At 38.6% G+C, this 18,754-nt stretch overlaps 1 protein-coding gene across 9 annotated transcripts in view; it reads left to right on the forward strand.

Annotated features, from left to right (window-relative positions):
- Window positions 1-18,754, forward strand: part of igsf9bb (immunoglobulin superfamily, member 9Bb) — a 120,629-nt gene that overhangs the window by 43,548 nt on the left and 58,327 nt on the right. For all 9 annotated transcript variants that reach the window (XR_008964931.1, XR_008964932.1, XM_057360399.1 and 6 more), the window contains exons 2-3: window positions 4,817-5,008; window positions 13,314-13,460. Coding sequence is in view for 7 of the 9 variants with exons in the window: in XM_057360399.1 (XP_057216382.1) it covers window positions 4,817-5,008; window positions 13,314-13,460 (339 nt within the window). In the remaining 2 variants the exon portion in view is untranslated. The remainder of the gene's footprint in view (window positions 1-4,816; window positions 5,009-13,313; window positions 13,461-18,754) is intronic.

The following is an 18,754-nucleotide window of genomic DNA, read 5'->3' on the forward strand; positions in this document are numbered from 1 at the left end:
CATATTCCCGCTGGTCCATCCCAGCCTGTCCATGCCCTCGCTGGTCCCGCCCAGCCCTTCTTCGACAGCCAACTCTCCCTCGCCAGTCCCCAAGCTCCCACCCTCCCTCCCTCTGCCTCTTCTGCCTTCGTCTGCCAGCTCCTGCACTGGACTCACCCCTGGATCCTCCCTCTATTTTCACCATCCCAGCCCTATGGACTACCCTCTGCCATCTTCCCTCTGGCTATGCCTCACCCACCTCCTGGACCCCCACCCCACCCCACCCCTCCCCAGTTGGATCGTTGTGGCGCGAGGACACGCCTGCGGGAGGGGGAGTACTGTAACAACTCACAAACTACATCCCCCATAATGATTTTCACCTGCACCTCATCAACCGGACACTATATGTTCTCCCTTTACCCAGTGTTTTGTGTCTGGTGTAGTTGTATTTTGTGATACTAGCTCCGTACCCCTTGTTCTGTGGAAGTTTATTACCTGTTGGATTATTGAATTTTGTTCCCGTGGATGTTTGTGGATTGTACTGTTTTTCCCTTGGATGTTTCCCTGTTTTTGGATTTCCCTATTTTTGTTCCTGAGTTCACCTTTTTGATTATTAAACTTTTCACTTTACCCCTGTGGCATCGTCTATCATCTGTGAACTGTTACAGGTATTGGGTTCACAAAACCTCTAAATATTTCCCCGTTTTAATCTATGACATAAAACACACCAGTTATAACCCGCTTGTGAATTCTTTTAAGCTTTATTGTGTCTTGAAAATGGCGGTTGCTAACATGTTGCTTAAAGCGACTACATCCTTTGGCAAGTACGTTCGACGTCATCACGCATATAAATCTCACGAATAATGCAACATGGGCACAAATCTCTAAAAACGTGGAACGATATTCATTCACAAAGTAATTACTTACCAGGGAACCCATTTTAATAAGGTTTGAAAAACTTGTCGAAGGCTTGGCAGTCGGTTATAACCTCATGTTAGCTTTTTACTTCTGGCGATTGTATTTAGGCTTCAAAAGTAACAAATGTTGTCTTCATTTGTAAATATTATCTGGATAGACACAGCATGTAAACATCATAAACCTTTGCTAATAATCTCAGATCTTATTTTTTGCCATCTTCCAAGTCTATGAGAAAAATGCATAGGCTTTGTGTGGAGGGAACCAATGCGGCTCAAACTTCCGGGTTTGCCTACAAAAATACGTCATCTCTGCTCCATAGTGTATATACATTAGATGTTTGGCATTAAAGGCCTTTCGTAACTGCAAACAGCATTTACATGTGTTTACTCTATTTAATAAAATAAACATGAGTGTTTTATCCAAATCATGCTTTTTAATTGGTGCAACGAATGTATACATATTTCTTCAAATAGAGATATTAAGATCACATTTCAGATATTTTCCACCCATAATCCACATTTGAATTAGTCTCTACTGTAACTGTGGCACAAGCCAAAAAACATATTTAGCTCAAAAACGTACTCGATCTGCTGCCTGCTCAGGTAATCATATGATTGTTTAAGTCACCTGAAACCAGTGCTGGGCTGTTCAGGACAACAGGAGCGGAGCACAGGGCTCAGCTGGGGCTGTTTGAAAAGTCAGCCAGCACCTCTTTGAGGGTTCAGTGTGAACCCATGTGTGATGCGCATGACAGGGGTGGTGTGATCCAGCTGAACTTGATCAAGTCCTTTGCTGCCATTAAAACTTCATTAGTATCCAAAGCCACAGTGATATTTTGGTTTTTATCAGCCCTGTCAAAATCGTCTGATGTGGACAAATAGGGTGGACAAAGCTGCAACGTATTGTTCAGCAAAGGAACAATTGCACTGAGGTTTCTTTGCCCAATTTTCCTCTTTTTGTTTTTTTCCCAAATGATACCCATGAGGATGACTTTCAGAATCATAAACGCAGATTGTTAGGCTGATGGTGGGCTCTTCTAGCTTTAATTGCGCAGTCAGGATCCGTCCTGTTTATCCGATGTGCATGTTTGTCGTGCCGCAGATTACAGATTCTCATCATCAAGCATGAAAGTTATGCAACAATCAGACTCTCTGAAGTACTTGGCAGATGCTTACACAGATGCTTGAGTCACTTTTCTGAGCAATACAAACTTTTAGATCCAATTTGTTAAAGCTAACAGAATAAGGAATTGATCAGGCAGATGAGTGAGACGGGTTATAATAGTAGCGTAAAGGCTAAAATAGTTTAAACAAACACAATTTCTTCCTTGTGATGGCAGGTCTGTTAAAGCTAGAGATGCACCGATCAATAGTCGGTATCGGTTGATAAAAGCAACTTTTACACATCGGCGGCTGATAGTTTAAAGACAGCCTATGATGAGGGTCGATATATCCTGTTAATCAAAAGAGGACAGGAAAATGCAATGAATTTGTGCTCTGTATAGAAAAGTTAAGAAACATCACCAGTTTGATATTCAATATTATTAGTCATTAAATGAATTAATAACATTCAGAAAGTTTAGAAATATTAATTTAATCTTCTGATCTGTATTGCCCGATATCGTATATATTAATAATCGTCTATCAGCATCGGTGGAGAAATTTAGTATCGGTGAAAATTTGGTCTGAAATGTAGATTTTTTCAATATAATATTTCATAATATTTGGGAATATTATGACTCCTGGGTGTAAATTCAGTGTTTTTAGAGGAAGTACACTGTCCCGAATCAAATCCTTTAAAATCTCGCAGCACTTACGGGTTACTTGACCTACTTTTCTAAGTGGGATTTTCAAAGGAACAGGATGGTGCATCCAGCCTTCCATCTCATTTAAAAAGTTGAGAGAGATCTGTGAAAATCATTGTGATGTGCACACAATGATGCGCTGTCAAATCCTTAGTGTAAACCTAATTTGTGGACGTCAACTTTTTGCCATATTTTTACATCGTGTTTAAGAATATTTGTCTCTTCTGCTTAGATGGTCACTGCAACACATGCAAAACCAATGAAATTCTGTCTTTTAAAACGCTCCGAGCGAGCGTGCATCCTTTTTCTCTCGGGTATCAGTGGTTTGACTGACTTGATCCCCTGTGTCTTTCATCGTAAACTGGAGTAACTCTGCAGGGGAGAATGGGAGAGAGAGCAGCTTGTTAACCGCTTGTTGCTCTCAGCCATGCAAACAGTGAAGTCATACCTTCCAAAGCTTGTTTTGCTCACCGGTGATGTCACCAGCAGCCAATCAGCAGGCGCTGCTGCAGTAAGTGGCGGGTGCAGCGGGAGTCTTGGGTATATGCATGGGGACGCACTGGCAGCACTCCGCTCTCATCATCACATTATTATAGAGAAGGGGAGGGGAGAGAGAGAGGCAGAAAGCTGCAGATGAGAATGTCTTATCACAGTCGTGAGTCAGTCATTTGATTCCCCGGCTTTTTGTATGTGGTTTGCCTCAGATAGTGGAAGCTATCTATTGAATAAATACATTTTATCCCACCTAGGCTTGGACTAAGCCAGACATTCTTCCTGTCATGACAGTTACCTCTCAAAAAACCTATAACACTCCTAGTTTTGATGGTTATGCCAAACAGTCCTTTGCTTGCCAATGACCTTAAACCAAGGTCGTCTTTAATTTATGTTCTGTCCAGCGCAAAAAAATTCAGATATGTGTAATGTTTAATTTTTGGTTTAATTGCTGAAGCAAGATAAGCTTGGAGGACACAGCTACTGTAGCAAAGGTTGGAAAGACTCATTTTTACTAGGTCCTTATTAACTGGTTTTGATTTAAGACCCATTATTTACAATACATACAATGGGCCCTATTTACTGTATATACAGTGGTATTTCTAATGCTTCAATATAATTATTGCTATCTATGAATTTTCGAATTTACTAATTAACAAGGGTAGAAACAAATAGTATAGCCCTTTTTTATTTTTTTATTTGCAGTTCTTAAAAGAAAAAAATAATTTTAATGGTTGAATGTTACGCTTGATTCATTTTTTACTTCAGAGATCAATTGAATGTGACAGCTCAACTTTGGGTATTAAAACGTGTTTAAAGACTATACAGTTGTTTCAGTTTGTTATTTGCCTAATAAATTACAATCACATTTTTGGTTTATACAGGTTTTTGACAGATATTTGTGTTTTCTCTTTATTATGACAGGTGGTCTAATACATTTGTTGAACACTGTATGTGTATGTATATGTATGTGTATATGCATATGTATAGTTTATCAAAGTTAACATTACAATTTATTGTATTACCATGACCTGCAATATGCAAAATGATCAACTTGACATTGAATGAATAGTAGAACGGGCACTTTTTGTTTGTATTGTAAATGTTCTCAGCAGCAGCCAATACTTAATTTCACGATCACATTGTGGTCGATGCAAACCATTTTTATTTTTACCAAGTTAATCCCCTTTTTAATGTAGTATACCAAGCTTTTAGGTAGTTTACTTATAGCAGGTGACAGACAAATGTAGCCGAGATGAAGATTTAGCAGTTTAGAATCACTGTCTTAGATTGACATTTTGAAAGTTATTATTTAATAATCCTGATTTATTTACTGTAGATATCCCAGTGTAAACAGCAAACTCAGATCCTAATCTAGATATCTCCCCAAAACAAATCGAAATTAAATGATTGTGTGTATATTGATTAGTCAAATAGTTTCAGGATATCTGGATGGAGAGTTAATTTATGCAGAATTGACCTTACAATCGATACTGTAGTAGAGCACATAGCCTGGAGACCAAAAGCTAGTTTCAGCCAAAATTTGTCTTCCCATGAATCACTGCTGCACAGAAGTTACAGTGCCGTGTGCGTGTTCTCATCAAATCTGTGTGTTCTCACCAGGTGCCCACGGAGTCAGAGAGGAGCCCCAGTTTGTGACGGCCCGCGCTGGGGAGACCGTGATTCTGGGATGTGACGTGGCCCACCCACTCAACGGCCAGCCCTACGTGGTGGAGTGGTTCAAGTTCGGAGTGCCCATCCCCTTCTTCATCAACTTCCGCTTTTACCCTCCCCATGTGGACCCCGAGTATGCCGGTAGGCTCAGATGTTCCCATACACTGTAACACATAATTTGTATTGTACACGCACAGAGGCATTCACAGGCTCATTCTGCTTTCTGTAAAGCAGAACATTTGTTCTAGAGACAATTGTGTCACGGTCCTACCTTCTTGTTATGAATTTCTAGTCGTGTGGCAAGATCGGGACAGAGCCCTTAGGTTTTATGTGAGAAAGCCATGAGTTGTTTGTTTTGACATCTCATGTGTTTTCTCGTGTCTTGTCATTGGCCCCGCCCCTCTCGTTTCATGTATTGCTTCCCTTCCATGTCTAATGTTTCCCACCTGCCCTCGCTCGTTATCCTTCGTTGTCTTTCCTATAAATGCCCTCATGTTTCTTTGTCTTGTGCTCTTGGATTACGTTGTGTATTGACTGTTTTGTGCTATGTACCTTGTCGAGTGTTCCTTTTCCTGGCCTTGCCCGTCGTCTGAGTTTTGTGTTTTACCCTGTCGTGTTTTGATGTAAGACGTTTGGTCATGTCCTTTAGTTTAGTTTTTTGCTGTTCTTGTTTTCATTTTGCCCCCTCGTGGGAAGTCTTTGTTTTCTATACATCTTTTAGTTTCATTTTCCCCCATTGAGGGTGTTTGTTTTGTGTTTTATTAGTTAATAAAGTCTTGTTGTGTTAACCCCTTCACTGCCTGCCTGCATCTGGGTTCTCCAGCCACACGTCCTTGACACAATTGTAGTACCATTAGAGACAATGATGGTTCTACAGGTGGATATTGCTTGATTTTTGTCCCGTTTCATAAACGCATAGTTTTGATTTACGTTACATTGCAGCAAGTGCTTCAGCCATATGGTCTACCCACCGAAACAGAGACACTTCTTGTGTTTGAATGGGCTCAATCCAGACCTTGACATATTATTTAATCTCACTCATAGGGGCAGAAAGCTTTATCACAGGGCAAGAGCCGGCACGTGTCAACAGATTAAGAAATGAAACGTGCAGAGCGTTTGAAGAAAACTCTTATCTTTTGAGTAGATAAATGTGGCGGTCCAGATCTGTGGACAGGTGGAGAGCATCAGACATAGAGATGAGAGAGCATTTAGTCTGTGGTGCATGGGGGGAATTGAGGTAGATCAAATGTGATCCTTTTCTTTCCTAATTGAGGTTGGAAATTACATCATTGATAAGGAACGGAGACAGAAAGTGCATAATTTAAAAGCATGTCAGATTTCTAAAAGCAAAGAAACTGTGATAGTTGATCAGATGTGGCTTGGGGCAGGATATGCAATTTTAATGGTTCTCACTCACAGTGAATGGAAATGAGATGGGTTTTTTATTCGCATCTCTCATCCTGAATCCTCATCTGATTTTACCATATTGTGTTTTTTTTAAGCAGATTAAGATATTCAAAACCCTGGAAGCTTGATTAATTCAGTTCAATTCAATTCAATTCAATTCAATTTTATTTATATAGCGCTTTTCACAATGTGCATTGTTCCAAAGCAGCTTTACAGGAGCAAATAAGAAAAACACAGAAAGGTAAAACACAGCACAGTTATAGACCAAGCAAGATCATTATAATAAATAATATCTAATAAATAAATGAATAAATAAATAAATGCAGTCTCCCGGTGAGCAAGCCAACACTGCACTGCTGTGGCGAGGAACCCAAACTTCAATGATGAATAAATGGAGAAAAAAAAACCTCAGGAGAAACCAGGCTCAGCCGGGAGGGCCAGATCTCCTCTGACGTGTCATAGCTGCACTCAGTGAACCCGACCAAAGCCACCGAGCAAACGTCAACGAAGAACACGGAGAGCCCATGAGCCGCAACCCAGGAAGCCCCACCCGCCGAAACCGTGCAGGTCCAACCCGGTCCCATTCCGCGATCAACAACAGACAATAGAGGAACAACCAGGGAAAAATAGTAATGGCATAATTAACTTTATTCCTCTGTTGTCCGACATCGACCACAAATCAAGACCAAACCAGACCAGATCCACACAGTCCCAACAAATGAAACGCCCCAAACCACAACCAACAAGCCCCCCCACTCCCCACAAACACCCACCCAGAAACCTCCAAGTCACTGAATGCAGCTATAACTTCAAACTGCTGTCATGTGATGTAAGTTTAGCATTAAATACCAAGTATTGTAAATTTAGCATTTATGTGACAGGTAGTCCGACTTTGCTCTCGGTTGGGGATGGAATTGTCTGAGCTGGGCCGGTCAGATGGTCGCTTTTCTCTTGGGTGGTGATGGAATTGTCTTGGATGGAGCTGGATGGTCAGTCAGTCCGCAGGCTCTCGCAGGAGGATGGCACGGGATTTTCCGATGTAGCTGGCGTAATCTCTAGTTGGGGATGGGCATGTGACGTTCATCTGGGCCTGGCGGAATCTCTCCCTACCTCGGGATGGGCATCCCGAGGCGAGGGCAGAAAGAGAATAATTAGCGTAGCTGCTGTTCATTAACTTCATTAACTAAGTGAATGCTTGGCTGAAAAGATGTGTCTTTAATCTAGATTTAAATTGGGAGAGTGTGTCTGACCCTCGAATAGTATCGGGAAGGCTATTCCAGAGTTTAGGTGCTACGCATGAGAAAGCTCTACCCCCTTTGGTGGATTTAGTTATTCTAGGTGTTATCAAAAGTCTGGAGTTTTGAGATTAAGAAATGCATACCATAGTTAAAGTGATAGTTCACCCAAAAATGAAAATTCTGTCATCATTTGTTCACCCTCATGTCATTTCATACCTGTATAAATTACAGAAAGATATTTGGAAGAATGTTAACAATTTTCAATTCTGTGACATCATTGACTGCCATAGTAGGAAAAATGAAACAGTACAGAGATGCCCCAGAACTGTTTGTGTTTCTAAATTCTTCAAAATATCTCACTTTGTGTTCAACAGAACAACAAAATATATATATTTTTCCTACTATGGTAGTGGATGATGTCACAGAACTGAAAATTGCTAACATTCTTATAAATATCTTTCTTTGTGTTTAACAAAACAAAGACATTTATATAGGTTTGAAACAACCTGAGGGTGAGTAAGTGATTTAGTAAGTGAAGTAATTTTACAGAATTTTACTGTTTTCTTTACATATTTTTAAATATGGTTAAAACACTAAATTACAGAAAAAGACTGCAAATTTTCACATAATTTTATCTGAAATCTGTGTTATTTTGCGGTATTTTACTCGCACCCCAGCTGCTGGAAAATGTTTTTTCCTGTGTTTTTTAGTGTATGTACTGTATGTGTACAGTGTATTTACCATTCACAATACAAAACTCTCCATCCAAAGAATTTATGGAAATAAAGCTGCAAAAATGAGCCATTTAAAAATCGTCTGGGTAAGATTCATAGCACCAGGAACACATTATGACTTTTTCACCGACTGTATTTACTTTACGTATAAACTCCTATTCTGTCTCCTGCAACTAGGTCTGTCTTGATGGATCTTGATGTGATTATTTACAATAAAACTCAACCAGGTGCAGAAGAAAAAAAATAATTTAAAGCAATAGTTCACAAAAAAAAAATTGTAACATAATTTACTCTCGCTCATGCCTTCCCAAATGTAGATGCTTGATTTTTTTTACACAAACCTGTCGTTTCACTTCAGAAGGCATTTATCAACCCACTGGAGCCTTGGATTATTTTTATGATGGATGAATGCCTTTGTTGGAGCTTCAAAATCGTGGCCCCTGTTCAATGGCATTATAAAGCTCGGAAGAGCCAGGATATTATTCAATATATCTCTAATTCAATAACTCCGATTGTGTTCTGCTGAAGAAAGTCACGTACACCTGAGATGGCATGAGGGTGAGTAAATTATAAGAATTTCCTTTTTGGGTGAAAAATTCCTTTGATTTTAAGGGCCAAAGGGAGGACACAGTATACATTTGAAATATAGCAGTTTTAAATGAATGATTTTCATTATAAACTCGATTTTCAGCATACTAATATGAGTAAATTAGTACAGTATCTTAAATATTTCTTACATTACTATTTCCTGTTACTGTTCCTCTTATGAGGGTTTATAATTGTGTCAAAAACAGCCAGTGTTGTTCTGTGACCTGCATGTACACGAGGTCTCTCATTCAGCAGTATATTTCCTCTGACCCATGGGCACCATAACCTCCACTTAGCCTGGCCACAGTAGCCCTGTGTCTTGGTACGTGATACCCAGGCATAACTTTCTCTCATCTAAGACAAGCTGGTCTGTGTCCCGTATGGCTCAAGCATGATCAGATATCCACCACAAAAAGAGTGCTTGTTAGATGACTCCATATCAACCTCATGAAATGGGCCATTGTGTAGTCGTGATTGTATGGTGACAAAGAGACCACTTATAGCTGAAATGAATTCATTGATTGTACAGTACATAAAGAGGATGTAGTGATGCTTGGAAATAACCTGAACATGTGTCAGAAATTCTCAACTTCTCTGCCTCAGCTTTAATCATAAATATGATGAAATGCACTCTTATTTATAAGACAATATTTGTGTATATTTAACTGCTTAATATACCACTGCACAATTAACTGTTCAACAATAATAACTGCATACATTTATCCTAAAATAGCCCTTTGTGATGTCTGTGGTGCTGGAGGCAGGGTTCCACTTCCCAGCATGTAACGCCATGAATAAATAATGCAAATTACTGCTTTAGGGCCTATTGTTTTACAGTTTGCTGCATTATATGCAATGGTGTTATTAGCGCATTGAGTTGTGTTTCGCATGGTGTGTGTGCATCTCTTTTTTTAAAGCTGCTGTGTGTAGTTTTTTGGAGGATCAATTGACAGAAATGCAATATAATATTCATATCTGTCTTCAGAGGTGTATAAAGACCTTACATAATGAAGCGTTAGGTTTTTATTACCTTAGAACAGGGGACTTCAACTACTTTTCTTTGTGGGCCAGATTCCAAAAGTATAAATCGGATGCGGGCCAGTTTTTTACCATATACTTACTTCTATTATTTTGTATTTCTGTTATTTACTGCATTTTGTTACTTTTATGCTGTTTTTTCTTGTTGCTGTTACTTAGGCCTATAGGTCATATATTTAAACATGCACACAAATATTGCATCCGATATTTTTGCCTCTTCATGATATTTAATTAAAAGGGATATTGTATTTTTAGTTGTATTTTATATTCCTTAATGTGTTAGTTTACCCAAAATTAAATTGCTGTTAATGTAGGCCCACTCACCCCCAGTCCCCCAGGCATTGTTTTTTCAAGAACACATCACAAATGTTTTTTCAACACAAAAGTAATCCCTCCCCCTTGTGACGTTAAATTAGTGTCTTATAAAGCGAATCAATTTATATTTGCAAGAAACTGAAAGCTATTATAGCATCTTCAGGTAAATTCCAATCCCATTCATGTGCCCCACGCACTTAGTAGGGCAGATCCTTTGAAGTGCCATTTCTGGAGGGAGATGGACTGCTGTTTCTCGTAAATATAGCCGTATTTTCATGCATAATGAATGCAGTAATAAAAAAACAGTTTATCTGAGATAACTGTTCACGTGGTGTACCCTTCCTGCAGTTACTTTCAAGGGCACACAACACATTTTGGAACGCGACCTATCGCGTGCGCAGACCGATTGCCTATGGCTGTGGATATAACGTTGTAAATACATTAAGTCCTTGGACAAGCCGATCAAATTACTTTATAAGACGTCGGTATATGGTTATGAGCCGCGGGAATTACTTTTGTAGTGAATGTAGCAGCGTTTTGGACTTTCAAAGATATGGCGTCTCAGGACGTGCATTTCTTAAAGCACACCGTTCTTAAAGTCTCTCCACTTATTTGAAATGTTAAGACAGGCCGGGTAAAGATGATTGACTAGCCCTGCCTTAGAGTAAGCTATTTCTATCTACATACACCCCGCCATGTTGTTTTTACAGTAGCCCTAAACGGACAAACTGCTCTACAGAGCGTGTTTCGTAAATACGTTATGTTCTTTAGCAAAGAAGAGAAAACGTGACGACAGCTAAGTCCTGTTTCAGCCACAGTATGGCTTCGAAGCGGAGGGGGAGGAGTGAGCCGCTGGTTGCAATTCGCAAACCCAACCGCTGGATGCTTCTAAATTTCATACACTGGACCATTAAAGTGATACACTGTAAAAAAAAATCCCGTAAAAAAACAGATAAAGTACTGGCAGAAAATTACCAGTACATTTTCCTTTATTTTACGGACATTTCCATTAATGCTAAAATGCAAATGAATGCAGTGCAAAATGTAAAATACAGGTAAAACAACTGTAAAAATGAACACGGAAAATTCCTTCATATTAATACAGTATATTGTGCCCTATTTTTACGGCTTTTTTTTAGAGTGTAGTTCACCCAAAAATGAAAATTCTGTCATCATTTACTCACCCTCATGTCATTTCAAACCTATATAAATGTCTTTGTTCTGATGAACAAAGAGAAAGATATTTGGAAGAATGTCAGCAATTTTCAGTTCTGTGACATCATCCACTACCATAGTAGGAAAGAAAATATTGTATTATTTTGTTCTGTTGAACACAAAAGGAGATATTTTGAAGAATGTAGGAATACAAACAGTTCTGGGGTACATTTGACTACCATTTAATTTTTCCTACTATGGTAGTCAATGATGTCCCAGAACTGAAAATTACTAGCATTCTTCCAAATATATTTCTCAGTGTTCATCACTTTAAATGTTATTTGTCAGTTGGTCAAAACTTTTCATATGACTTACCCACAAACAAAAAACATACAATGAACCCACACTCTTTGGACTCTATGCAGACTACATATTCACAGAAAGTATACTACTGATGTTAATACATCCTACATTATAGATATAGCGTATTAATATTAAAGTATTATAACAAATAACTAAAAGGTAATGCACACGGTGTTAACACACTTATTTCAAATAAAAAAACCTCATTAATAGTAAGTTTTACTATTATTTGGTTGTATTGTAGAGGTGTTTTATACACAAAGTCAATGTTTCTATTTAGTTGTCATGCTTTTTAAGCACCGAGAACTTACAAAAGCATGAAGCCGCCAAAGGCTGTAATATCTATGTGTGATTTGCCAAGCCATGATATTTTTAGGAAATATGGTCTGTCATTCCACTGTTATGCTGACGACACCCAAATCTATCTGCCCCTAAAGCAAAGCTCGAATGATTTGAATACACTTATGTCTTGCTTGTCAGATGTTAAAGCCTGGTTATCTTTAAACTTCTTCAATTTTAATGAGGAAAAAACAGAAATGATGTATGTAAACAGTGATGATGTAAAATGATGTAAACAGTGTCACTAGTTATAGTGACTCAACCACTCCAAATATAAATCTAGGTGATTTGACCTCTTGGAAAAAACCCTGTGTTAAAAATCTGAGTATTATCTTTGATGAAGGTCTCAAATTCGATAAACAAATTAATATGATGGTAAAGTCCTGCTTTTTTCAGCTTCGAATTCTTGCTAAAGCAAAGCCTTTCTTATGCAGAATTTTTTTTCAAAAAGTCATCCACGCTTTTATTACATCTAGATTGATTTATGTATGCTGTTTTTTAGTTTTTTTGTATTCATTTTAAATCTGTTTAAATTGTGCAGCACATTGGTCAACTTCGGTTTAATTAAATAGTGCTTTATTAATAAACGTGACATTGACATGATACCCTGCGCACAAGTCAATTATTGAAGAGCCACTTAAATTTGAATAACCCTACGTTTCCACTGCCATGTTTTGAGCATTTTCAATTCATTTTTACCGAAGTCGAGCATGACGCACATGAGTTGAACTGTGGGATTGACAGGGATACAGAGAAACGAAAGCACTGTGAGTAAAAAATCTGTCTTCATTTACTCAACCTCAAGTTGTTCCAAATCTGTATAAATGTCTTTGTTCTGATGAACACAGAGAAAGATATTTGGAAGAATGCTTATAACCAAACAGTTCTTGGCCACCATTGACTACCACAGTAGAAAACTGCATAAATCCCCTTCTCCGCTTGACCCTTGAAAACAGCTAGCCAGCTAACATAATGTCATGGTGGATTGTTGATGCGGTGATGTTTCTCACGGGACTGTTATTAATGACTGTGGGTCACTTTGGCTCTCACTTCAGTTTTGGCAGTGCCAAAAACCCTCCCTTGCACTTAGAGGGTGTGCAGCAGAGTGAAGATAAACACTTCAAGATTTATATGGCCTTCACACCCAGAAATCATGTTTTTGTGTGTTATTTTAGATAAATGAAGCAGCAACCAGGGGTCAGAGACTTTTGATCTGGGTGAGGGTTGCTGATAAGTACATCTCTCACCTCTCGCTTCTAAACCCCACAGGTCGAACCAGCCTGCATGGCAAGTCATCTCTGCGCATCGAGAGGGTTCGATCTGAAGACCAGGGCTGGTACGAGTGCAAGGTCCTGATGCTGGAACAACAGTACCACACCTTTCACAACGGCAGTTGGGTGCACCTTACAGTCAACGGTGAGTGATCAGTTTTTCCTTGAATTCCTAGGTTGACAGCAGTGTTCATGGATAAACATTATAAAGGATAAGTTCAACCCAACATCTTCAGTCTCATCTTGGGACACACTGTCTCCCAGCTCGCTGGCTTGCGTTGCCTTGGCAGCAGACACCTAAATCTCCAAACTGGTTGCAGTACATTAACTCTGGCTCATCACGGTGTGATATCCACACAGGCCTTAGCTTTACATAGACATTAGCTTTACTTGCCCCTAAACCAACAGCAGTGAATCAGATTACACTTTACAAGTTCACATATGGACAGTAATACACAGCTTGATCTTGTTTGGATAACTTGCCCATTGGTGTGCAGTAGTATGACCAGCAATTTTATGTCTGTTTTTATAGTTTTGTAGCTTCTGGCTTTTTATTCGATTCACATAACAATGCCCAGATGAATCCTTCCATTGTTCAATCTGAAGGTTTTATATCTAGTCAAGCTTTTAATTTTTCACCTATTGCAAGCTCTGATGTGTGTAAAGCCCTAAAACTTGTATCCGGTCCGGATAACTTTGAACCTTATTTTTTAAAGCTAGCAGCAGATTTAATTGCCCCGCCCCTAACTCACATTTTTAACCTTCTCTCATTACAAATGAAATTCCACTTATATGGAAATCTGCTTTTGTTCTTCCTCTGTTTAAAAGTGGAGATCCTACACATCTGAATAAACCGGCCCATTTCCAAGCTGTCGGTTCTGGCCAAAGTACTGTAAACCTTTGTCAGTAACCTTTTGTCAGTAACCAAGTGAAGGATTTTCTTACTGCAAATAATCTGACTTTCAATCAGGCTTCAGAAAGCAACATAGTACAACTACGGCAGCCTTATAAGTTTTAAATGATTTTATTGAATCTGTCGACAATAAGAATTACTGTGCAGCTTTATTTATTGATTTATCTCAAGCTTTTGATACTGTTAATCATAGTATATTATTACTCAGTCAGTGTTGGATTTTCTAAACTTGCTATTGGTTGGTTTGATAATTATCTTTCAAATAGAACTCAGTGTGTACAGGCAGAAGGTTTAATTTCAAATACACTTAATGTATCTAAAGGTGCACCATGGGTCGGTTTTAGGGCCACTCCTATTCACTTTATATATTAATAACATTGATCAAAATGTGCATAATTTAAATTTTCTTTATTATGCTGATGATACAGTTATTTATAGCTCAGCACCTACACCTACACACATGTAATGATGAAATATGAAAAATCATGAAATATGTTAAATAACCATATACAGTGTATATACAGTAATCCAGTAAAGCTGCAAGATATTCAAGAAAATTGTGAAATGCGATAACTTGCTAAATAATGAAATACGATTATGTAAAATTAATTTAAAATTGTCATGGCTCTGCTTTATTTAGTCATGTTTTTCTTGGTCCTGTAGCAAAGCCATGACAAAGTCTTTGGTTATGTGTGGAGAGAAACATATTATTGTCCTTTTGACAATAATATGCATTCTCTCCAGTGTCTCGTCATTGGCCCGCTCCTCTCGTTTCCTTGTTATCTTTCCCTGAGTGTTTGATTACCCACACCTGCCCCGTGTCGTTATCCCTCGTTTGTCTTTCCTTTAAATACCCTCTTGTTTCTTTGTCCTGTGCTTGTGGATTATACCAAGTCTGTACTACATCTGTTCGGTGTATGATTGCTTCGTGGTCCTGCCCGTGTCATTTGATCAGTTAAGTTTAGTCAGTGTAAGTGTTTGTCTAGTGTTGTTCTAGTTAGTTTATGTGCCTGTGTAGTCGGAGTTGTTATCCCTTTGTCTTTGTTATTTTACCCCCTCTTGGGTTTTTGTTTTGTCTATGGTTTATTAAAAGTATTTTGTTTAACCCCTTCACTGCTTGCCTGCATCTGGGTTCTTTCCACACCAGTTCTTGACAAAAATATGTTAAAATACATCTTAAAATGTAAAATTATAAAAACAGCATACGTTTTACATTCTCTCTGAGTATCGATGTAAATTTTTGACTATGCTAAACTTTTTGATTTATTAAAATCATTCAGTTACTGACTGCAAACCCTTGTGATATCCACATTTGCCAATATTTCAATACTTTAAATATATCTTGCAGCCCTGTAATACTGTTAAATTAAATTATTTTATATATGAAAGGTGCTTAACCTCATTTGACTATTAATTATTAATATTTTAAATGAAAAAATATACATCCATAACAATTAAATAAGTCTGGCATCAGTGTGAATAGAGCATTGGGGAAAAAAGCAGTAGTTTTGCAGAATATTACTGCTTTTTTACAGATTTTGTACACATAATGTAAAAGCTGTAATTTTACAGAATGTTAACAGATGTTAGTTTTTTAACAGATTTTCCATGTATTTTTAAATATGGTAAAACCGTCAAATTATTGAAAAGTACTTTACAGCTATATCATGAAAAACATGTAATTTTACATAAAACACTGTAATTGTATGGGATTTACTGGCGCCCCAGCTGTAAACAACATTCTGTTGTAAAAAATCTAACATTAGTTGAATTCTCTTTAATACCATATTTTAACATTAAATGTTTCTGTATTGCTATGATTTAAAAAATATAGATAGCAGTCCTGTCTATCAATTCATAAATCATCCATTGTATGATACGCCCAATACACCACCAAAACACTACATACTGCCTAAAATACCACCCAGATGTACGTGCTCATGTCTCAGAGATAAATTTGGATCTTTTTATTTGTCTGGGAGTTTTGGAAGATTGGAGGGTGGAATTTAAGTTACGTGATCATGTAAGGGCAGATTGAAAATGTTGCCTGCCTTACCGGTTGTAATCTGTGTGTATCTTTTCGTGTTTTGCCTGCTCTTAAATCTAGCAGCTCAGCATACAAGTGGGAGTGTTGATGGGCTATTTTATCAGCCGTGTGACCACGTGCTCTTTCGGACTGTGACTAACACACTAATGTCAGCAGTGTTTCATCTATAAGAGCTCAAGCACACAAGCTCGAGAAAGTACCACATTCCATGGATGCTCTCATTCCGAGCTCTGTCAAACTCTTGTACGCCGCATTCGAGTTTAATCAAAGGCTGAATGGGACTTTAGGGTGTGCTAGATTATGTTTGTGTGGCGGGCAGGTTGTCAGCCCTCATTACCAACTCCCTCTCTCTCAAAGGCATTACTGCAGTGCATAAAAACAAACCTTAGTGTATCTGGATGAACATATGCACAGGGCGAGCTGATGAAGTGCTTTTTGAAGGGGATTGTGCGGAGCGCCGTTTGTTCTAGGCTGTTTAAGGGCGGATCTCAGGAAAGAAATTAGCTCTGTGTTAGCTGCTGTCGCTATGCGCCTCTGAGCTGTTGTTTTACAGTTCCTGTGATATTTTCACTCTCTCGCACTTGTACCGCTTGAGGTGTGAACAACATGTGAAAAGTGCTAAGGAGGGGAGACGATGATGTCATAGTTCATGATAGGAGTTAGGTGGAGTGCTCACACAGGTGATAGCTTTAATAGAGCTCCGGAGGTTGATGTCATGCAATCTGAACTCGGCCATTTTGGCAGGCTATCAGGAGAACGCTAGAGCGACTGTAGCATTGGTATTGACAGTGGTCAAACAATCATTTAAAACCAGGCTGTTTAGACTTAGACAAATCATACTATTTTAACATGGTGGACAGCTGCTGTAAATGCAAATCATTTTATCATATTCCTAAGGATCCTGAATCCCCGATAGACGATTAAATAGTTAACTGCAATAAAACATGCTAACCAACACATGTCACCGCTATCTCTTCCTCTCTGTCGTTGTGCTGCCAAATCCTAAACAAGACACATGAGAGCAGCACTCGCCTAGTCCAGCTTTGCAATCGCAGTGAGCTCCTAACACAACCCCACCGTGTCTGACCACCACCCATGGCTTCAATGGAGGGTCATTTCGTTTTTTGGGAATGTTTAACCTGCAAGATCAGTGATATAGCGATATATTTTCTTTAACAGAAATCACTTTTTAAAGACTAAAATGAATGGCTCGTTGGGACTACAACAAACTTTTTTCTTGGTTAGTGACATCATGAATCCCAAAATTAACATTGACCTTGCCCCCTGGAACACGACTCGGTAGACCAATCACAAAAGACTGGCTCAGCTTGACCAATCAGAGCGTTTCGGTAGGAGGGACATAGAACCAGGAAATCAACAGCCTGTTTTCTGAGAATCGAGATGACAGTGTAAAACCCTGGTGAAAGATATAATATATAAAGCAGTTTTTGAAAACCGAAATATGGTCACCTATTTTTTAGCACATCATAAACATAATAACGATTTTGAAAAATAGGCAAAATAGGACCCCTTTAGGGACATGTAAATCGATTTTTTAATAGCATGTAGCTTTTGGCTTATTTCATAAGCATGAATATAACTTTTTTCTGTGTGCTCTTGGGCATATCCATCAATATTTTTTATTTATTTTTCTGGAAATAAATACTAATCATATTCAAAATAAGTTTTCTTCTGTCACTTTCAGGAGTACACAAACATAATAGATGGTGTTCAATACAAATGGACTACAAGCAACAAAACTTCATGCCCCGCCTCTATCAATTTGACATGTCCTATACGTTCAAATACATACATTTAAAGAAATATTATAGAGAATATCTCTTAAGTGTATTCAAGTGGGTGACAAATGCTTTGCCTAAACGACGGCGCATACTAGTTTAAAACGAGTCTGGAAGTCTTGTTTCGGGGACGCGGGTGTTAACTTGAGCCGAGCTCCCGACCGTGCGCAGACGTTGATGCTTCTGTCGCCGGATTGATAAATGTTAAGATCCTGTGCGTGATCAGAACGGCAAAAATCTCCAAAAGAGTACGAGGGTGCAGCTCATAACTGATATAGTGTCTTCCTATAGAATCGTGCAGCTGATTAATTGATTAATAGACTCGTCATTTGGAGGTTGGATGACTGTTCAATTATCTGAGGGGGCATGTGCCCTTGTGTACAAGGGTACAGCATTTGTTATGTGGTTTATTTCAATAATCACCATGGGGCGGTTTCCCGGAAAGGGATTATCTTAAACCAGGACTAGGCCTTAGTTAAATTAGGATATTTAGGTCGTTTTTAAAGAAACATACCTTACAAAAAAGATAACTGGTGTGCATCTCGAGACAAAACAACTGCACTGATATATTTTATATATTTTAAGACATGTCAGTGTAAATTGTTTTCGATCAAGACACCTCTAACATTTAAGTTTGGGATTTAGTCTGAAACCCTGTCCGGGAAACCGCCCCCATGTGT

Source organism: Triplophysa rosa, linkage group LG19, assembly GCF_024868665.1.
Source record: "Triplophysa rosa linkage group LG19, Trosa_1v2, whole genome shotgun sequence".
Classification (NCBI taxonomy): Eukaryota; Metazoa; Chordata; class Actinopteri; order Cypriniformes; family Nemacheilidae; genus Triplophysa; species Triplophysa rosa.